Raw genomic sequence first — 23,587 nt, 5'->3', positions numbered from 1 at the left:
AGTACAAGTATGTTTTCCAATGCGCTGAACTCGAACTGAACTCAAACGCAACTTGAACCTAAATTCGTATTCAGCGCATCGAAATAAATAACCATAGGTGGTTCTGGTCAAAGGTGCAAAGCACTTTTTTTGTGGGCGAGTTTTTATCGTTATAGAAAAGGTGTCTAAAAGTCCGTATTTCTACCCGACTAGCTTTTCAGAATACATCTTGATAGTAAGTTCTTTTCCAAATTGATGTTTTACTTAATTTTTTCTTTATCTTTTTTCAAACAATAATCTCTTTTCTTCGACATAAAATAGTTTATTTTGCCGTAGGTACATAATATTTACTTTATAACAAGACTCATTAATATACACTAAATTATTATTTAGTTCGTCTATATAGACGTTACAACTTTAAAAACCCTGTTTAACCATACTTTTCGCTTCAGCCTGTAATATCCCACTACTGGGCATAGCCTCTTTCCCCATGTAGGAGAGGGATCAGAGCTTAATCCACCACGCTGCTCCAATGCGGGTTGGCGGATATATTCCCTACTATGAGTAACGATCGCTATCAGGTGTACATGATAACAACCGGGACCGACGGCTTAAAGTGGTCTCTGAGGTACGCTAGGGAAACTCACTATGACTGCACAAACACTTAGACTACGGCAAACATCTGTACCAACCGGGACAGACGGTTTAACGTTCTCTCCGAGGCACATCAAAACAAAAAAGGCAATCATACTTTTATATTTCACTAAATAAGTAATAAAATTTATTTGTGGTCGATATGTATACAAGTAAGCGATTCAGTTTTTTATGTTCAATTTCTGCTATTATCACTTCGATATAGGTTTATCGTCCTTCTTGATTTGATAATCCTTGTCCAAAAAATCATCAAAAAGCTAATGCGTATAAACTTTTATGGCAGTGTTTACTTATCGTAAACACGGAATGATTTTATTATATTTTGTGCATTTGGTTTAATGCAAAATAAAACGTTTCACTACCGCATAATTGAAGATATTTTTGTAACCGACTTTGAAATATTATTTAATATTTCACCTTATGTGCACTTTCCTGCGAACCGTCAAAGAATATTATTTAAATTTGGAATTACTAGAGGTATGATAAAGAGCAAATGGATTAATTGAATATTATTTCTTTAAGAGAAAAAAAAATTGAATAGTACGTCAATAAAATGTACAAAATATGGTTTGAAATCGTTCTTCGTTATTGAAAGAGGTCAAGTCTGAACGTACGTGTAAGTCTGCAAGTATTGCGGATTAGGAGCATTAACCAATTGTTTCGACCAGTTATGACCTTAGATTGATTGATATGACTGGTTAGATAAATTTGTTTTTTTTTTTTGTAACTGATTTTTTGGCTTTGATACTGCTGAAGAATAAAATTCAAATAAAGCCAAACAAATTTATATGGATTTCTTTCATATAGATAATATTAAAACCATAACATTTACAATAGTTTACTAGCATCAAGAAAGAATACCGATTTCAACAAGCATGGGAATTGGGAATAGCCTCTTTTAAATATTATTTGTTTTAATTTTTTTGCACACTCGAACTCCATCTCAGTAACGTGCGTTATCGTGTGAACTGTTGAAGCGCGATCGATTCAATCAGCATGTCAATTGAAGCGTTCGTTGCACTCAGTAAGCTGTGCACTTGTCGGTACAGTTACTGCGAATTAAGCCAGGCGATTATATTTTATTAACCCTATGCAAAAAGGTGTTATAAGTTTGCGCCATTGTTTGTCTATGGCATTCTATCGCTCGAACGGATATACCGATTTTGACGTTTTTTTGACGTGAAAGCGAGTTTCTTATACTCGTATTAGTTCTTAGCTAATTTAAGTAAAATCAGATTTAGAAGTTTGAAGAGTATCAGATCTTTTTCAAAATGACGTGATGGACTTTTAGAATAAAATAAAATTATTTCGTATGTTTTTTTTTTTTTTAATTTAATCTAAAAGTTACACAATTATGACGAGTGTGTTTTTTTAAACGACTGTTGTCAGCTCGGTCTTTTTGATGTATCAGTATGAAGCAATTGTTCATTGCACTGCTCTGAAGATGAGTCGGAGTAAATTGTTCTAGTATTGTTTTTGACACTTTATATAAGTCATCAAAGTCATTGTCGCTGACCCCTACGCTGTGTCTATTTATTAAATGGATATAGTTTTTTATTGAGTTCATGTTATGGTGCTCAAAGCTGAAAAATGAATTTTTGTGTGGTAGTTATTACTTATTATTCGTTTTGCTGTTAAAGTTACTTTAGATTTACCGTCTCGCTGGTACTGGTGTGTGTACATCTGCGTGTGTGTTTGTACTGGATTGTGTGTGCAACTACTATTAACATGTTTGAATATTTTTAGACAGTTTTATTATTTAGTATATAATTTTACGTTTGCAATTTTCGCACCAAACTGTACTCACACCCATCAGCAAAGTGTACTTATTTAAGTGCATTACCCGTTGCTACTTTAAAGATTCCATCAAAGGAATCCTTCACACGAGTATCGGTTAAGGAAGCGGCATTCGTACTTGTTTTGCGCCAAATATTACCAACTTCAATTAAGAAGTTTCTGGTAACTTCGGGACAGTAAAATTAAAATGAGTAAAAACAAATAATAATTGTATCTTTAGGTCTCCGTTCTTAAATAATAATAAAAAAAACTTTTTCTTATATTTTTATAATTTTTAATATTATATAATCTTACATAAAATTTGCGTTTTGAAAATAATAATCTTTAGAAGTTTTTTCATAGAGTAATGTAAGAGTTAGAAATGTTACACAACTTTCGTTGCATCATTGGACCACTTGTACGTAATTAGAGAATGCTGGGAAAAACAATTGTGTCATGTGGATGAGTCTGAGTTTATAATCCAAGAGGTACATACGGGCCGTTTTTTTTTTTTAAATCTTGTTTAAGGAATTTATAAATAAACAAAAAATTACTAAAATTTATAAAGCCACAATAAAAATCTGTTTGTAAATTATTAGCTTAAATATTTAGATAAAAAATGAGATTATACTTAAGTTAATTATAATTGATTGATATCATAACTGGTTAAATTTCTTTTTTTTTTTAAATTTTCCTAATATTTCGTAGAAGGTTTTTACGCAATAAAAAATTAGGAAATACCATGTAATATAATAAGGAAACCAGGATCTGATGATGGCATCAGTCTTCGAAAATCGTTGTCGCGACTAGTGGGGTTGTTAATTTTTTTCATCTACCTACGTTGTATTACTTGTCGATGTAATTGAAGTCTGTATTTTTTTTCGTTTGCTAGCAAGCACAATTATTGATGAATAAAGTGTACCTTTTTTATTATTTCTATGGATGGTATAAATTTTAATTGGTTACGTGCGATTATTTTTTCATCATGTTTTCCATTTAGATTTTATTTTATATTCAATATTGTTGCGATCAGGTTCGTACAGTTCGTGACTGACGCCCGGCGTAATAGCTCACGTGACTAAATTAATTATACTTGATTTTATTGTTTCTATACACTAATGTAAATATTGAATCAATCGTTTGTTAATAGTGTCAATGTAATCAAGATTAACTATTGTTATATAATAATGTTTATATAATAATATTATTATAGTTCCATTGAGGTGTTATTACTATTTTTCCAAGCTTTTGATAAAGTTGTGTATGTAGTGTCAATGTTTGTCTTGTGTGTAATGTGTTTTATTGCGGTTAAGATACAGGTCTTAAGTACCTTATAGGTTGTATTTTTAACGAATCATAAAAGAATCAAGAGTCCCATACCTATTATGACCGGCCCGTATACTCTTGTCTCTAATTAGCCAGTATCCCGCTTAGGTCTTTTAAGTGCTGCAAGTGTATATCAAAGTCACTTGATCAATAACGACTGGGTCATCCGATTTCCCATTTTTAATGTGTAGCCTCAGCAATAGAATATTGGGAGTAGATAAATAAAAATGTTTCTTGGGTAGTTTCTTTCTGTTGACTATTCTATCTTCTCAATAGATTATTATAGGTCTATTACAAAAAAGAAATCAATGGTTATTTTCTCCTGAATTATAGACGGTATGTGATAATGATTCCAAATATTTAATTAAAAAATAAACCGACAGTAAGTCGCGTGGTCTCAAAGGATTCTTTGTTAAATGTTCAAATAAGTCTGTAATCAGTTAGGAATTCTGTATAGATTCCATTACTGATGGCGCCACGGTCACTTGTGATTGCATAGTTGGATCGTATTCTAGGTAGAACTTAGACTGGTTAAACAAACTATAGGTTTTGTATTAGTACACTATAACTTTTATACCTATATCTTCGTATACCTATATACACGTGGTGTTTGGTGTAATACAAATATTACACCCACTATATATGTATTATATTTATTTCTATGTATATTTAAAAAATATATGTAGCTATACCAGTCGGCTGTTACCTGTAACACAAGCATTAAGTTGCTTATCATAGGAACAGACGACCGTGTGTGTATGTTATAAGATATATTTATTTATTTATCATGTATCATGTGTCATCCGGCCCCGCAGTGGAGTAGCATGGTGAATTAAGCTCCAACCCTTCTTCTTTCTGTTTATTTTATTATTAATATTGTAGGTATTTTCCTGCAAAATTTCGATCAATATAATAATGTCAGCACTTTATAAAGAATCAATTTCCTCGATACGCTCCCCATACTTCCGATCTACAAATAATTTGGCAACGACCTTAGCTCCGAAATAGTGGACTATAAATATACTAGAACGGTCTGCTGTCTATTTGGCATAGTTCGTTCACCTTGCGTGACTTCGCGATTTGGTAGCGTTATATGTATACATAAGTATGATGCTGTTTATTGATGTTACATTAGTAAACAAACGCGAGCATTGCATATTTCAAGAGTTGGTATAATAACATAACAGCTGGGATGAGAAATGTATAACAGTATATGAGTTGGTGTAAGTATATACAGATGATTAATTTTTGATACAGGTGAATTTAGTTGAGGTTATTTTTTGATTTTTCAAAAAAAGCCAATTCGGCCCTGCGGTCACCAACCCGCCTGCCCAGCGTGGTGACTATGGGCAAAACACATGAGTTCACGCCATTTTTAGAGTGAAATTTTGGAAGCCTATGTCCAGCAGTGGACTTTGATTGGTTGAAATGATGATGATGATGAATTGTCAATTCGACTGTTTTGAGCTAAACTGTATTTGATATTATCGCTAATTATCAATACATTTTAACAAATCTTCAATTGGATTTATTTTAAATCATTAAAAATGCATGCTTACTACATGTACTAGGTGTAGCAATTGTTATCTAACAATGTTTTTCACAGATAAAGCGCTTGTAGGTGTGTTTACTTAATCACATAATTATGTATTCTATTATTCGGTGCTGTTGTATTGTTCGTTAATATATGAAAAAGTTAAATATTACTGCAACAACTAAAAACAACCTACATTAAAGTATACGGTGTAGAAGTGTATGTCTATAATCTATCTACATCTAATGTATATGAAAATAAATCTCCAAAATATATGTTGGTACCTTCATGACTTTGCACATAGATAACAAAACTAATTGGATAAATATTTTTTGTTGTGTTCGTTATTATCAGGATAAGATTTTCGTATAAGAAAATTAAAAGAAATCGACGTATCAACAAAAAATATGACAGCATGAAGTTAGCCGAGTCAGCCAGTTATAGATAGATGAATTATAATTTAAACATTCGCCACTAAAACTAGGTTTTGACTTTCCATTAACAATTACAATTTTTTTTTTTTTTACAGATGAGCGGGACGCGATACAGAAGAAGACGTTCACGAAATGGGTCAACAAACACCTGAAAAAGGTAATAATCGATACTATCATATTCGTTATAATATCGTCATAATGTTTATTATAATAACAAACACGTTGTTTGCTTATGGTTTTAAAAAAGGTTACGAAGTATTATCATTTAGACACTCTTAATAAAATGTCAATTGAAAATTTTGTATAATTTATGTTACAATTATAACTATGTTAAATTGTGAGAAGACTAGCAAGATTTATTTGTCATAAGTACTATTACTATACTCGTTCAAGTCTCACAAATATCCCTTAAATCCAGATTTACAAAGCATTTTTAAAGGTACCTACTACTCTTCGGTTCCAACGTAAAAAATCTTTAAAAATATTATATTTGCTTTTAGCATTACATAAATTTTAAAGGAAATGAATTCTTCAATGCTCCAGTAATCAAAAAGAGTAATCATATCACCCGAAAATGATTCAGAGAATCTGAGAATTTCCCGTTTACAGTACAAGGGAAAGTTCTGTTCAACTGTCGGTCCATAAATTAAGTACATAAACACATGAACGCAAATATTTAAACGTTCTCATATTAGTCTGGCGCCGTGATATCATCTCGATGGTAACGATACGATCGGGATGACTACTTACTTAACTTCTTGTGCATTTGATGTATCAGTTAGAATTCACTTGTGACTTCTTCGATTACCTCGTAGATAAAACGGCATAAGTATTGTAATGATGTAATGAATCGTGGAAAGTTATACCTCTCTAGAAATTGCCAGAACATGCTCGCTTCAGCCTGTTATATCCCACTACTGGGAATAGGCTTCTTTCCCCGTGTAGAGAAAGGATCAGAGCTTAATCCACCTCGCTGCTCCAATGCGGGTTGGCGGATATATTCCCTATTATGAGTAACGATCGCTATCAGGCGTAGATGATAACAACCGGGACCGACGGCTTAATGTGCTCTCCGAGGCACGGCTAGAACATGCGATTCTTCCTTTCTATAAAGTTGCGCTGAAAAGACGGTCTTTTCGCCTAGTTGATTGTTCAATCAAACTTCAACTCTATGTCTAAATTACCTGGGATAGATATCATTCTGTAACAGCATATATGTAAATGTCGTCTCGCTTGCCAAAAGATTGGGAAGTACTATTTGATACTAATTCATCACGCTTTTTACTGATATTTCTTAGATATACTTAAGGCAGAGAATTTGTCCCGAAAGACGTACAAATTTTCTTCAGTCGCCAAGAACGATTTTTTTTCGAATATAAGTTTCATTAGCTTATTTCATGTTTATCTATCTATAATATAAAAATGAGTCGCTGAATGTGTTGCTAAGCGCAAAACTCGAGAACGGTTGGACCGATTTCGCTAATTCTTTTTTTTAAATATTCCTTGAAGTACGAGGATGGTTCTTACGGAGAGAAAAATTTAAAAAAAAAATTTAAATTTTCTGAAAAAGTCTAAAAACAACACTTTTCTATACTCCCATACAAAAGATTTGTGATAATACTTAAAAGTCACTGTTAGGCGATACGAAGTTCGCCGGGTCAGCTAGTACTTTATAACTGTTAAAATGGCTAAACAATGTATCATTGCCTGATCAATACCTAAGGTTTAATCGATCCCTTGATTAGGACTCAATGACATCACATCACACGTCGTGTTGACGCCTATTAAAATCCCCATCGGTCCCTCTATTTTGTAATAAAATCGTGTCCGACAGATTGACATCGATGACACTGATGTCAGACTGAAATTGATGACTCGATCGTGAATAGGTTATATATACGTAAGCATTGAATAATGATGAGAGATGCGTACCGAGTACGGTTGATCCTTTTTATCCTTGCTGGTGTATCATTGAGTGATTCATAATTTCTATGAGGTTTTTTTTACAAATAAATAAGTAGTTTGATAATCGATATAAATTGAGTTTATGACTCTCATAACATTATTTTAACTGTGCCCCCCTTTTTTCTTTTTTTTAACGTAGGGAAAATCCATCATGGATACTCAGATCCAGCGCGGCCAGAGGGTTATGTCAGACTCCTACTGACTAAAAACCACCACGTGTGAGCAGTCATCCGCCTGGGTGGGGCGAGGTAGGGTCGCGCTAGCATTCGCCACCTCGCCCCGACGGTAGGCCCGGACAAAGCCTCCGATAACTGTGACCCCTAGCACAACTGAAAGCCATTAAGCCAAATAATAATAATAATTATTATGTTTTGATCTTGTGGTAGCGAAAGTCGTTTATGTCGATAAGTCGCTTATGTCGATGGTTAGGGATTTCAGTTTCGCTCTCAGCTGATATCTGTATCACTTGGTGTAAAGATTTTAATTCTTATATTGTTGTTTGTCATTGTTTGTGGGCCTATTGTCTTTCAGAGCTTGGTATTTACCTTATTTAATGTGGATTTTCTTAAAACTTTAATAACATACCATCACAAATTGCATTTGAAGTCAGGATCAAAGTCGAAGGTGCAGTGGACAAAGGAAGAGAAAAGTAAATAACGAATTCCTTTGTACAGTATTTGTAAATACGTTTGATTCATGCGCTTTGTTTTGTGTCGAGAAATGTGGATTCACTTTTTATTAATGGCTGATGAAATTGAGCAGAAATAGTGCAAATAGTCTTCAAGTGATAGAAATGGTGAGATAGGCAGTTGTTTTAAAGCGTTAATTTCAAGTTATTTAAATTTGATCTAGACATAAATTTTATTATTTTTTCATTTGTTTTGCAGTAAGGTTTATAGTTCATGAAACGTTAATAAAAGTAACCTCATTATCATATTAAAATAAATAAATTGTTCGTGTTTGTAGCATAAAGATGTAAGTATTCGTATATGGATTTCGATTATTATAACTTTTTACAGCGAAAATCCTCCCAAATAGCATTAGAACTTAATCAACTGCTTTTATCAACTGAGCATGTAGCACAACAGCTAACTCAATTTTTTTTAATTCACACCTATATCCATTGGGAATTGGTCATATCCATGAACTCCAACTTTTTTTTCACAATAATGCCTCCGAGTTGAAAAGTGGGTCGTCTTGGGCTTTATATACGCTTAGCTTAACAGCTGTATCACCTATGTACTTTTAATAACAAAGATGTTGTTTATAAACGCTGAAGTTACAATAAGGATTTCTTTATTCTGTGAAAGCGATTATGTGGTATGGTTTATGGTATGCGCATTCGTTCGGACTGTGAGAATTTCTTCGATGGTCGCTTGGAGTAAATCGTGTTGCTAAGGCGGTTTCAGATATCGATATTTTTAATAATAATAAGAGATGGGAAAATTGTTTTTTTTTTTTTATTTATTTTTTTAATTTTCAATACGATGCTGTACAAGAGGTGTACGCGGTGTAAAAGAATATAAATATTCCGTCTTTCTAATTCTATGTCTATCGAAATTGATATAGAAAAAGTCGTCGGAAAAAGTATTAATCGAGTTTGACCTTATCTACATATGATATTATATAAGTATATATGTCAGTCAGTCGGTCAGTTATTCAGCAGTCAGCCTATTTGCAGTCAACTGCTAGAGGTAGGCCTTTATCTACATACTTTTACTTGATCAAAATCTTGTTATTAGTGTGTTGTATAACATTTTCAACATCTGTTTTCTTGTCAGATTCTCGAGTACTATTTTTATCGTAGTGCCTTCGTAAGCATGACTAGACCATTGAAAATGCAAGTATGCAAATGCGGACTTATCGAACCATTCTTACAGAATCGTGTATCAACATCTTAAGACCCACACAAAGGATGACGAAGGCTCTGACGCATACATTAAACATCTCAGGATGTTTTGGTTACATGACCCGGCTTACTCATGATAATACACGCCATACGTTGTGAAACGCTCTGACAAGGGTCGAAATATTGCCCGATGGGTTTTTGATGGGAGATTTTGGTGTACAGCTATGCCATATTAAGAAGATTTGTTTTAAAAATATCAGTAGAAAGTTGTGAGTCATGATTTTCATATAATATTAATCAGATTTCTACATACGGACAGTTCTGTTCCTTTAAAGTTATTTGAGCGGTACAGTCGGTAGAGTTTAACAATTATGTCAGTTTAAGATTTTTTTGTTATTGTTGGTATAGAATAGCTAAAGATGACATTGAATGGAGAAATCTGTATTCAAAAAGTTTTATTGATATTTAGATCGGACTAAGTGAAAGAAATGTGTTTTATGAAAAACTAGCTGTACCCTGCGGATGTTGCTACGCTTTTTTTATTTTTATTTTCTTTTAATCTTACCAACTCAGAAACCTTTGTGGGCTCATGCACGACACTTTGCTGACGATAATGACATGATCAAATTCATATGTTACGATTCTATAAAGGACATACAGATAAACATTCATTTATATATATAAATTAAAGAAAGGTCGTTAGAGTGACAAGTTTTATTGTTTAGGAATAAGGTTTAGGAACGACAAAAGCTAGTTTAAAATTTTGTGATAACAAGATCTTTCAATAATTAATCCGCAGAAGACAATTTGTCATTTCATTGAAAGATACGTTACAAGTATGATCACATCAAAAGCCATACATTCACCGATTACGTAATCGTCGTTAAACAAGGTGGGCGGTATTTTGATATGTGATGAACCACGTGCGACAATATTGTACCATATCTGGCAGCAGATCACGATGGTCTTCGCCCACTGGCTATTGGTCAATAGCTGGCCCACGTTTAAAAAAATTATGGTAATCCTTAAATTTCACAGTCCTCTGGCCTATTAAAGTAAAAGACTTGTGCTCCTAATATGTACGCTGGGGATATAGAACTGAAAATCGCATTTTATATAACTAAGGTAGGGCACAACAGGAATTTCCTGCTCAAAATACGGAGCAGCCCGACTGGGGTAGTACCTCGACCTTACAGAAGATCACAGCAAAATAATACTGTTTTCAAGCAGTATTGTGTTCCTGTTGGTGAGTAAGGTGACCAGAGCTCCTGGGGGATTGGGGATTGGGTCGGCAACGCGCTTGCGATGCTTCTGGTGTTGCAGGTGTCTATAAGCTACGGTTATCGCTTACCATCAGGTGAGCCGTAGGCTTGTTTGCCGACCTAGTGACAAAAAAAATATATATATAATGATACTCATGGCTGTTATTTTTATTCGTATAAATAATATGTTTAATAAGTCTTAAGTTACTTATTAAGGATTAGTTTTACTGATTATGATTAGTGATAAATAAGTTTAAAGAACTTTATTCTCAAAAAGACAATGTCACTTACATGAGAACAACACACCCACAATAAAAGTAAAACACTCATATCGTCGTCATTATAAATCCTAGTGCTCAGTTAACGAATATAATAGTTTAAATGGTTTCTTCTAACGATAAAGTATTATTGAGAATATATTGTGAAAGCCGAAATTTAAATTCGTTAATTGGGCTTACATCTTTTATTGGACATGGTAATTTGTTGTAAAATTGTGCTCCTTAGAATGTGATATCCCTTTTGGTAAATTTCGTCCTAGTCTTAGGCAGAACCAATAAGCTGGGTCGTCGATTGCTGCGCTTCGTGATACGTTTTATAAAGGACAAATTTGAAATAAATGAAATATAATTCGATTTAATTACGATCGGTGCAATGACCCTGCAAGCAAATAATAATTATCGCCCTCTTAAGGCATTATGATATAATTCAAAGAGAGAAATTAATCATCAGTTTAATGTATCTGAGAGCATGTCTAATGCGATTTGTACGATGAGCGTAACCAGAAAAAAAATGTATTTAATTTTCATCTTACAGGAAGGTATCCTTAAGTACCTAAATCCTCTATAGGTATTTGGTGTGTGCCGTTTTATTTATTTATTTATTTAACAATTTATGTACACTAGGAAAGCAAAAGGAAATAGCTCTTATAAACAATGCTGGTACAAAGGCACTACTTATCCCATGATGGAATCTCTTCCAGTAGTCCTGCTACAGGAAACTTATAAAACAGTCGCAAAATTAGCGTGTACAATCTAAACATATACATAATAAAAATATAATATAAATACATAATTATACAATATATAAATAAATACATAATAATTTATACACACGTAGATACAAATAATACGATACTTATACATACACGCATACACATATACGATACATAATATAATACATACGATAATAAATTCCAATACGCATAAGGACACTTAATTAAATTGATTTTAGACTAGGATTGATTAAGGTAGAATTTTCTAACTCTTTTCTTAAATAGCGATAGTGTTTTGCAATCGCGAATTTCATATGGTAGGGAATTCCAAAGTCTAACGGAATGTACAGTAAAGGAGTAAGAATAAAAATCGGTACGGTGGGTGGGCATCTGAAGAAGAGAACGTTTAAGTGATCTGCACTGAGAATCATCGTCGTGAGAGAAAGAAAAGCGGTCCCGTAGATACGAAGGAGAACGAGGATTAAAAAGAGTCTTAAAAAGGAAACAAAGTATTCTAAAATTTCTACGATGGCGGATAGGTAGCCATTGAAGCTGTTTACGAAAGTGACTTACATGATCATATTTTTTTAAGCCGAAAATGAAACGCAAGCATAAATTTTGTAGTCGCTCAAGTCTGTTAAGCAATTCTTCGGTGACATCTAAACAAGTGACATCGGCGTAATCAATGATCGGATGTATGAGAGTTTGCACAAGAGAAACTTTAGTCTTGAAGGGTAAAAAATTTTGTAGTGCTTTTAGAGAATGGAGCGAAAAGTATACCTTACGACTGATCTCATTGATATAAGCATTCCAGTTAAGATTGGAGTCAAAAACAACACCTAAGTTCTTAGCCGAGTCGGAAAAAGTAATAGGAACGCCGTTGATGGTAATAGGGGGTAGTTCAGCTATATCAAGTCGAGAGCGAATGCGTTTACTACCTACGATTAATGCTTTAGTCTTTCCCGGGTTAACAGTAAGACCGAAACTATCAGCCCATTCAGTAATACGCCTTAGATCATCATTGATGGAGATAATAGCAGACGCGACATCATGTAACTTACAATGGCGATAAATTTGCAGATCGTCAGCATATAAGTGGTATTTGGAAGATATGACCTTAGTGATCGAGTCAATAAAAACTGAAAAAAGAAGAGGGGAAAGTACGCCACCTTGGGGAACTCCCACAGTAAGGTTACACCAGTTGGAATACGATGTATTTACTTGAACACGCTGTGAACGATTCCGAAGATAGGATTCAAACCAGGCTAACGCGGATAAAGAAGTATTAATAGATTTTAGTACGCCAAGAAGGATATCGAAGTCGATAGAATTGAAAGCATTACTAAAATCAATAAGTATAAGGATTGTAAGCGATTTATTCTCCATGGCTAAGCGAATATCATCAGTTACGTCGATAAGAGCCGAAGTTGTGCTATGGCCTGGACGAAAGCCAGATTGATGTGAATTGAGAAGATCATTAGAGTATAAAAAGAAAGAGAACTGCTTGCGGACAATGCATTCAAAAACTTTAGAGAGAGTAGGCAATATGGAAATAGGTCGGAAATTAGCTAAAGAAGAAGGATTGGTAACTTTAGGCAAAGGAATAACATTCGCTTGTTTCCAGGCTTTCGGAAAGGTACTAGTGGTAAGAGAGTAGTTAAAAATATGGTTAAGAATCGGTAATAAGAATGGAAGAATCAGCGTAATCATTTTCAAACATAACTTGTCATTGCCAGCGGCCTGCGATGAAATTGAAAGGACTGCAGTTTTAATATCTGAATCAGTTATAGGTGTAAAGGAGAAAGGAGTATTGGACAATGGTAATTCTGATAAATATTTTAGAGTGCCTTTTTTGACGTTAGAACACAGTCTCGTAGGAGAATGGGAAAAAAAATTGTTGAGAGCATCTAAGTCAAAATCGCTAGGTGAAAGGATAGGTGATTTACCGATACCCACGGACTTAAGAAATTTCCACACGTTTGAAGTACTTCTATTTTGGAGAGAAGAGTGAAAATATTGACGTTTGGCGGCACGACAAAGACGGTTGCATCGATTACGAAGAATTTTGAATTTTTGGAGATTACTTCCGGAAGGACAAATTTTGAATTTCCTTTTAGCACGATCTCTTAATGCCATTTGCTCCTTAATAGTATCGGAAAGCCAGGGAGCGGGATTATGCTTGACTTTGGTTCTTTTAAGTGGTGCATGACGATCATAAAGGTCTAAAATCTTCGCATTAAGGTTTTTAACTTTTTCGTCGATACTGATGCCACTCAATACATCAGACCAATCAATATTCGAAGCATCACTTTCCAGCGCCTCCTGGTTAATATTCTTGTAGCTACGTCGAAAGATTACTTGAGGTATACGTTTAGGGGGACGCACACGATAGGACAGGAAAAGTAGATCGTGATAAGAAAAAGAAGCAGAAAGTTGGCCATGAACTGGAACATTATCAATTGAAGATACAATCATTAAATCTAACAGAGAAGGGGTGCAATCAGGAAAATGATGAGTTGCAGCAGTGGGTAAGAGATGAAGATTGTAAGATGATAGTAAGGCACGTAGTTTACGAGCACGAAGGTTATCTTTCATTAGGCAAGTGTTGAAATCACCCATTATAATGACATGCTGGTAAATGGTGCGGTAATTGTTAAGGATAGTATCAAATCCATTAAAATAATCAATATTAAGATTCGGGCAATAAAAGACTGTAAGTAATAGTTTGCTATGGTGTAAAAATAATTCAACAGCTAGGTGTTCAGCTGATTCTGAATAAGTTGAAGGAGACGTGTCGACGACCGTATACTTAATTTCAGAACGAAGATAGATAGCCACCCCTCCGCCCCCCTTACCAACTCTGTCATTGCGAATCAGTACATATCCTGGTATTGCGAATTGATTAGATAGGAGCGATGGTTTTAAAAATGATTCTGAAATTAAGATCGCATCAATAGAATCACTACTGAAGGAAGCCAGTATATCTGAATAATGGCTGGGAACACTTTGTGCATTAATATGCACTACATTTAGAAAAGAGCGATAATCACAGAATACCGACGATAGTTGATCACATAATGTATAAGGCGAAGAAGATATACTGTTTACACTTTTAAAACTGCTGGATGAAGAACATGAGAAAAAACTATCATCAAGATCGTATATATAATTAGTATCCATATATAACGTATTGGGACGAATAATATATGATTAACAACACGTAAAATTAAATATAATAAATATACAATAAGAATAATAAATAAAAAATATACTTTATTACAACTCAAAGCACAACAGTAATGTAATAACTCACCACTCATGCAAGAGAGGATAAAAAAAAAACACATTAAAAATAATTACCTAAAATAAACCAAGATCAGCATCAGATGGAAAAAGCATTAATTATACTCAAAACAATTTTACAATAACAAAATTAAAAAAATATATATATATATAAAGAGAAAAGTTACAAATATAGCTAAATCATAATACCTAGCAGCTATAATATTAGGAACAATTACAGCATTAATTAATATAACAATAATAACAGAACAAAGTTTAAAAAAAAAATTAAAAAAAAAAATAACAAACAAATAAAATATAAAAGAAAAGTTACAAATATAGCTGAACCATAATGCGTAGCAGTACAGAGTATTAGGAAATATTACAACTTGGTACTTTAATTTACATGAACAAAATAAAAAACAAAACACATAATAATAATTAAAATATAAAAGAAAAGTAGCAGTATAATAATAGGAAATATTACAAGTAGACTTATATTATCAATAATTGCAAGAAAGAAAAATAAAAAAAAAATAAACATATAGGACGGTCAGTGTCACTATTTAAAAAAGGTAAAACAAACAATGCCAACAGGCGTACTGACAGCAGTCGAATGTCAACCACTCAACATATAGAAATAAAAGCCAAAACAAAGTATAAATTAAATACATAGTAAAATTTAAACCACCGACTTAAACAATGTTTGGATTCTAAAGTACCTACATATATATTTTCTAAATACCGACCTTGTAATACAAATAAAAAATATCTAACAAGTAATGACGACACAAACTCCGTCTAAGCACACTATTTACGTCGATTGGATCTAGTTTTTTTAGCACTTTTAGAGTCAGATACATGCACAGGAACAATAGGAACATTAGTATCGCCGCTACCAACTGGAAATTTGGAGATAATATCTTGAAGGGAGGCCATGGTTTCGATTTTACGTCGTGCTTTGTCGGGAAGATTAATAACTATCCTTCCCTCAGTTGACCAACAATTTTTGATTCCGAAATGTTTACGAGCCAATAGGAAAATCTGATGTCTAGTTTTGGTTAAAAACTCCGAAATGGTGATACCAGTGCCTTTAAGTAATGTCTTAGCATCCCAAACTGCCTGCCTGGGATCAAGGGCAGTGAACCTGACTAAGACAGGTCTTGATTTAGCTTGCGCAGAGACACCAAGACGATGACAGACTTGAAGATCGCTCTTTGGAATATCAGGCAGTTTTAATTGTTCGGCTATTACCTGGTATATTACCTCAGGAAGCATTTCATTATGTTTTTCTTCAATGCCGTGGAAGAGAAGGACCTTTTGTCTCATGATCATCTCATGTCTATCAAGTCCTAGCGAGAGAGATTCTAATTGTGATTTTATATTATTAAATAATTGCCAGATCATCGATTTAAAATCATAAAAATCCTGGGACAGCATGGTAACATCAGTATGCACAGATGATCCTTCTGCTACATTCTGTAGTTTCCTTTCATACTCCTGCATACGTGTTTCAAACAGCTTACCCAGAGCTTCTAGGTTGTATGAATCCATAGTAAAATAATCGGTAAAAAGAAGAAGTGATTCTTGATAATAATTTGACAGGAAAATTTATTAAGATAATGAGTATCGGTGAGTTACACAAACAATCAACACATAATCTTGCCAAAAAAATGTAAATAAACTATATAAAGTAAATAAAAATTTAGGAGCACACTAAAATTGCTTCTTATTTCTGTTTTTAATGGCAGTTATTAATCATATGTAATGAGTCACAGACATTCCTGCGCTGTAATCCTGTTTCTCGACCGTTAGATAAACTGAACGATGGCTAGAGACGCTTTACAATTTTAGGTCGTATGGGTTTTCTAATAAAGTTCGAAAGACTACGTAGGACTTAGATCAACAGCTGTGTGTAAGTTTTATGTCAAATCTCAATCATGAAGCTTATTACCAGCCCGATACAAAGATATAATTATCTACTTCTGTTTCAAAGCAATAATTATGAAATTAAAATATTTAAGTTGATAGTCCTTGTTGCTTTTATTTTACTGTACCTTGATGCCTTATCGACACGTTCGTCACGGTCATAGCACTGGTTTGTGGCTGTTGCGCTGGCGGTTGCCAGTTCGATCCCCGCACATGACAAACATTTGTATTGGCCATACATATGTTTGCCTTGGTTTGGGTGTTTGTGCAGTCCTTGTGGGTCTCCCCACTTTGCCTCGGAGAGCACGTTAAGCCGTCGGTCCCGGTTGTTATCATGTACATCTAATAGCGATCGTTACTCATAGTAGGGAATATATCCGCTAACCCGCATTGGAGCAGCGTGTTGGATTAAGCTCTGATACTTCCTTCCTACGTGGGGAAAAAGGCCTATACCCAGCAGTGGGATATTACAGACTGAAGCGTAAGCGTAACGCCTTACTTAGTTAATCTAAAACTGTGTTAACTACAGTTTTCTATTGAAATTACACAAGTTAAAGTTGTAAATACCGTAAGTAAATGTAGTCAACATTATGATGGTGGAAAGTTTTGATTATAATTTTATGATTCAATATACTGTTACATGAAACATGTACTATGAGGAAGCTATAATGAGATATTGATTATTATTGCTGCTTCAACAAAAACTTTGTAAGGTTGGTAAGGCTTGAAGAAAAAAGGTTTAAATAAAAGAGGCGAAACTGTATTATTTATACCTACCTTATTAATTTACCTTTACCTACAATTAAAACCATAAGCAAACGTAGGTGAATTGTATCTTAGCTTGTAAGATGTGTATTTAGTCTAATTAATGTGAGAAAAAAATTTCACTTGTTTGTTTTCTCATCGCATTTCATTTGGACTCGGAGCAGCATTGGAAGTATCTGAAGGTGTGTACATACACTTATTCGCTTCGCTATCACCTAGTTGGCTACCATTTGTAGTTATTACACAATTATATTTAAAAATTTCATACATTTTATTATTTACTTCGTTCATAATTTTTTTATTATTCAAAAACATGTAATGATCTCATATGTGATGAGCTATAACGTTAGTATGTGTCGATGGGTTTACTTTTTTACATCATCGCACGTATATTTGTTTTGCATGATCATACGATAATTAAATCTATAAATTTTTTGTGTATATTATAAAGATTTATATCTCTGGTTCTAAAAGTATTTCAAGAACGTTAGTTACTAGTAATAATTATATAAATGTCTATTATAAATATGCAAATATCAGAAATAGTTATTTAATACGTTTCCTGTCATATTATCTTCCATTGTACTGCTTGATTGGACATTGTTTTTTGTTTCATAGTTTTCTAGGAATGTACGGTGGTTTAGTTTATGAGTGAATATGTTTAATTGTTGTATAAGAATAGCATACTGATTTAAGCCTAGATTCATTAGCGTATCTTATCCAGGTTTTTGCATATTTCACGCTGCTCGGACAGACGTACACACGTCTTCACGTGTGCGAGATTATCAATAATCAACCATGTTGTCCGCCCCAACAAGTAAGTTGTGATCGTGTATGTGTCGTTGTTGTTTTGCTGTAGACAGAGACTCCTCAAAAAAACCTTTAAAGAAATATTTATTTCGTTTTCTTTAGCTTCCTTTTTGGCATACAAAATAACCGGATTGTCGTAAGTCACGCTTTTTTTGGGAGTCTTGTACGCCTCGTTTTGATTTTAGATTTTTTTTATTGCTATTTTAGTTAGTTTTTTTTTTCGAGTAATTTTTTGTTTTAAACATCAGCATGATATTTTTTCTAACAATTTAACTTGTTAACGTATTAATCACGTTGTTACCCTCCCTATGTAATGGTGAAAATTTGACAGTGCAAATAATACCAAACATTATTCCGAAAATTTAATCCATATTACAATGTACCTATTATAATTTAATCAAGTCATTAAAATACACTGTTTGTTTTATTTTAATTTAAGTTCGTAAACAATGAAGTAAAGATGTCTTTCATTCAAGACTGTTGTCAGTTTCTTCCCCTGTTGTCTCGACTTGTTAATCTTTATTTTCGTCTTCTTTTGATCAAAGATTGTTTTCCTTTGTCGTTGTTTTCTATTTATACTCGTCCAAAAATATAATAGTTTGCTGTGATTGAGTAGCTTAACATTTTTAGTTTCAAGTTCTAACACCGTATTCATTGTTGCATGTGTATTATTAATTCTATAATTATGATGTTGGATTGTTTATATAAATTTTATATCGATTACGTACGTAAATAGTCAGTTACATCGATGATACCGAAATTAACTCTTTTCTACTTATTTATGATTTTGTAAAAAATATATTTTTATTACGTGACTTGCTATTATGTTAGTTTTTAAGTCTCGATATCTCGAACGAAAAAAATCTCCTTATAATTAGTTTTTATTTCTCAAAATTTATTCAGAACGAAATATTGGTGAAAACAATATCAAATGAACATCGAATAATAGATAGGTTGACGATGCCAAGAACTGAATATATTCTAGAATTCCTAAAATACCCAAAGGTTATCTGGAAGAAATCGCTATTTAGCGATAAGATCGCCTTTGTTACATCTTGTATTGTATCTTTCTTTATATGTGTCTGTATTTTGGTGTACATTAAGAATAAATAAATAAAAGTATGCAAAAAAAATTAGGAATTTATTAATTTTGGTTTATTATAATAATATATTGCTTTCGAGTCACATACCAACGATAAAGCAATGCATTCTGTATTTATGATCTTCGAAGTTTGGTTGTAGCTTTATAGACCGTCCCAGTTCATTTCTACTTTTTATAATCATATTTATCTACCCGTTATAATGGTTTAATATAACGGATGTGCAAGATTTACCGCCAACTTCTGTTATTAATTTACAATTCCTAAGTAATCGGATATTTTAAATTGTTGTTTGAAAAATATTGTGACCTGTTATAGATTTATTGCTGCCATCGTATTTAACTTAACTTGGTATTAGTTGATATAATCACTTTTACATTGAAATCAAATTCATATGAAAGAAAAATAGATTGCTCAAAACGTTGCATAAAGAAATGCCTGTAGGAGATTCTGATTCAAAAGATACAAGCGAATTGTTTTATTGTTACCACATATGTAGCCAAATTTTACCTTTTTATTAATTTTTTTTATGTTTTGCGTAATACAAGGATCTGCTTGTCGATGTAAGATAAAAATATTTGGAAAAATATAGTCATCTGTCACACATCGTTAGTGTTAGGAATTGTTTTTAATTTTTAAGTATATTAAGTATAATATTTTGAGCCAGTTTCAAAGATGTCCACGTGTTCTGCTTCCACAAACTTTGGCTTATAGTAAATAGACTACAGAACTTACTTTGTTTTGGATCGAAAGCTCTTCACGGTCTTGTTACATGCAGCTTATTAATATAATAATGTTTCCAGGTGAACCGTCACGTGAACGATCTGTTTGAAGACCTGCGCGATGGCCTCAACCTCATCTCACTGCTGGAGGTGTTATCTGGCGAACACCTTGTAAGTATAAATTCTTTGCACTGTACTTTTAGTAGGAATTCAACGAAGTACATTCTATTATCCGTTTGAAAAGGTAAGGACGGTGTGATGTTTTGTGGCTCTGCAAAATTGAGTTTGAAACCCCTGAATTGTAGGTGATGATTTTTGAACAGTACGATTTGTATACGTTTACTAATTAAAGTGAAATATGAGATCTATATAAAATTAATTATTAAGTTAAATATGTTATGTCTAAACGTGCATAATTTGTATGTATCAATAACAATGCACATCGAGCTAATTATACCCTCTATTATATAACAATCATTTTGTTACATTTTGTTTGGTATCATTACATAGTGTAAAACAAAGTCGCATTCCGCTGTCTGTATGCTTAGATCTTTAAAACCACGCAACGGATTTTGATGCGGTTTTCTTTAGTAAATAGAGTGATTCCAGGAAGGCTTATATGTATAATACATACATAATATAGTAGAGGAACACTGATAGTTTTAGAGGTTTCTAATGTGGTGTCGTAAATAAACACATTTTTTTTCACTTATATTCATTTTATATTTGATATTGTGACTTATGCGAAGCCGGGCGGGTCGCTAGTAGTAAATAAATCGAATTCCGGAATTAATACGATCAAGTATCATATCAAGTAACTATAATTAATATCGGTCTCAAAATAAATTAAAAATACAAGAAAACAACTGTTATTAATTTCATAAAACTAGTTTTATCTATAAAAAAAACACTTAATTCATAACAAATCAGGAAAATATCGTATCCTTGGTTAATACAAGTTTTTTCTTCTATTTAATTTATTCATAAAAACGAATGTTATGTTTGCGTTTGTTTCCTATATTTTACACGATTAAATAATAGATTCATCTAAATTTATCCATTATACAATCCATATCACTGCTGGGCATAGGCCTCTTTCTTCCTGTAGGAGACGCGTAGCTTAATCCACCACGCTGCTCCACTGCGGGTTGGCAGATACACTCCTTACTATGAATAACGATCGCTATCAAGTGTCAATAATAACAACCGAGACCGACTTTACCTGCTCTCCGAGGCGAGGTCGGGAGACCCACAATGACAGACAACCAAACCGAAAAGAATGAATTTTTGAAAAAATGGAGTTTTAGAAATACAAATGCTTCCCGAGCCGGAATCGAACCCGCAATGTGGACGACCGGGTGTGTGAGCGCCCACACACGTACCACTACACCAGAGCGATGTCATATGTACACAGTTAATAATTACTAGCTATGCCAAGGACTTCGTCCGCGTAGAATTTAATAAAATAGTTATTGTTCAGTTCGCAGTTATAAAATAAAAAAAAAAACTAAAATAAAAATAGCATAAGTTACTCCTTACTACACCAACTATCTACCAGTGAAAGTCGCGTCAAAATCGGTCCAGCCGTTTTATAGATTAGCCGGAACAAACAGAGAAACAGACAAAAAGTATAAAAAGAATGTTATTTTGGTATATGTAACGTGTATATGAATTTAGTAAAAAGCGGTTATTTTAATATTACAAACAAGCACTCCAATTTTATTTATTTGTATACTTATATTTAAGAGAAAAAAAAAGCCGATACGAATTTCGCCAGGTCAGCTAGTACGAGTATAATACTGTAATTTAAGAGTCGATATAAGACAATTTGAAAAACATTCCAATGTTTTTATTTTTATTTGTAAATTGATATTAACTATTAATTAATTGGTTTTATGTGAATAATTTATTTTTTATGTGTATTAATAGTTTCATAATTGTGTTATGTAATCATGATGTTATTAAATTGTTAGTTCTTATTTTTGTCTTGTAATTCGCAATAATATACCACTATATAAATGTATATATCAATATTATTGTATTCATTTTTAACTGACTTTAAAAAAAGCACAAGATTCTCAACTTCAAAAAAGGAGCACTTATTTGTGTGTAACTTTTTATTGGGTGTTTTGATTTTTGATATTTTTTTTTAAATCGAATAGTGCTTTTCGTTCAGTCTCATTTAAATTTGGTGGATTTTAATAATCCGTTTTCAAAATTTTATCGACTACTTACGTACTACGATTTTACTTGTAAATTGAAATCTTTTTTTTTTTTTTAGTTAGCAAACACTATTTTTACAAATACTGTTAAAATTGTTTATAAACCTGTATATTCAATATTCAAAGTATGATAAGGTCAAAAAAATGTCGGATTTCATGTTAATATGTAGTAAAATATCAGCTGGTAAAATTACTAGCGAAGTTAAGTAATGAAGGCAGGTGCGGTCGGAAGCGAAGACGCTATCGCCCTTCCGCGGATACATCGATGTTTAATATAGGTTAAGGCCATTAAATTTCGTATATATCGTTACATTAAAGCCTTTTTGTTTAAATACTTTTTATACGTCTCGAAAGGAAGGTAATGTGTTTTAAGAATAATTACATATGGACGTTTCTTTGACACGCTCTGTAGCTTATGACTTGATTTAATGACTGTAATATTAGTTTTTTTTTTTTTTTTAACATGATAGTGTATGATATGTTCACGTTATGTAATTGAGTTTTGTTGTTAATTTTTTTTTGAGTCTTATATGGTTATTACTAGTATTTTTTATTTCGGTTAATATATAATTAATATTTACCGAATTTTTCTAAAGTAAACAGCGAGTATTTAATATCAAATAAAGAGTAAATAATTACAGGTTCATAGGTTAAAGGTAACTTAAAACTCTTAATTTGTATAAACATAAACTAAGAATATTTATAATACTAGCTTTCCGGATCGGCTTCGCCTGCGTTTTTGATGGTTTCATTTTCTCCTGTAAATGTATAATAAAGCGGTAAAGCCATATATTCAGTGACAATGTAGCATTCTCTCGGTGAGTTCTTAAAATTAATTGTCCCACTAGTTTTTTGTTTTTATCACTTATAAAAAAGTCTTTACTTTTTATTATATTAAGTATAAACAAAAGTTGATTAAACATGATTATCACGTCTCCGGATATTAAAAATGAAAAAAGTTGATTAATAAATAATTTAAATCCAATC

The 23,587-nt window shown here is 32.8% G+C and overlaps 1 protein-coding gene across 1 annotated transcript in view; it reads left to right on the top strand.

Annotated features, from left to right (window-relative positions):
• LOC123665777 (microtubule-actin cross-linking factor 1) overlaps positions 1-23,587 on the top strand; it is a 222,973-nt gene that overhangs the window by 27,796 nt on the left and 171,590 nt on the right. The window contains exons 3-4 of the mRNA XM_045600037.1: positions 5,799-5,860; positions 20,460-20,549. Of these exons, the coding sequence (XP_045455993.1) occupies positions 5,799-5,860; positions 20,460-20,549 (152 nt within the window). The remainder of the gene's footprint in view (positions 1-5,798; positions 5,861-20,459; positions 20,550-23,587) is intronic.

This window comes from Melitaea cinxia, chromosome 24 (assembly GCF_905220565.1).
Source record: "Melitaea cinxia chromosome 24, ilMelCinx1.1, whole genome shotgun sequence".
Taxonomy (NCBI): Eukaryota; Metazoa; Arthropoda; class Insecta; order Lepidoptera; family Nymphalidae; genus Melitaea; species Melitaea cinxia.
Note: the sequence above shows the minus strand (reverse complement) of the source record. Positions and strands in the feature narration are given on the sequence as shown.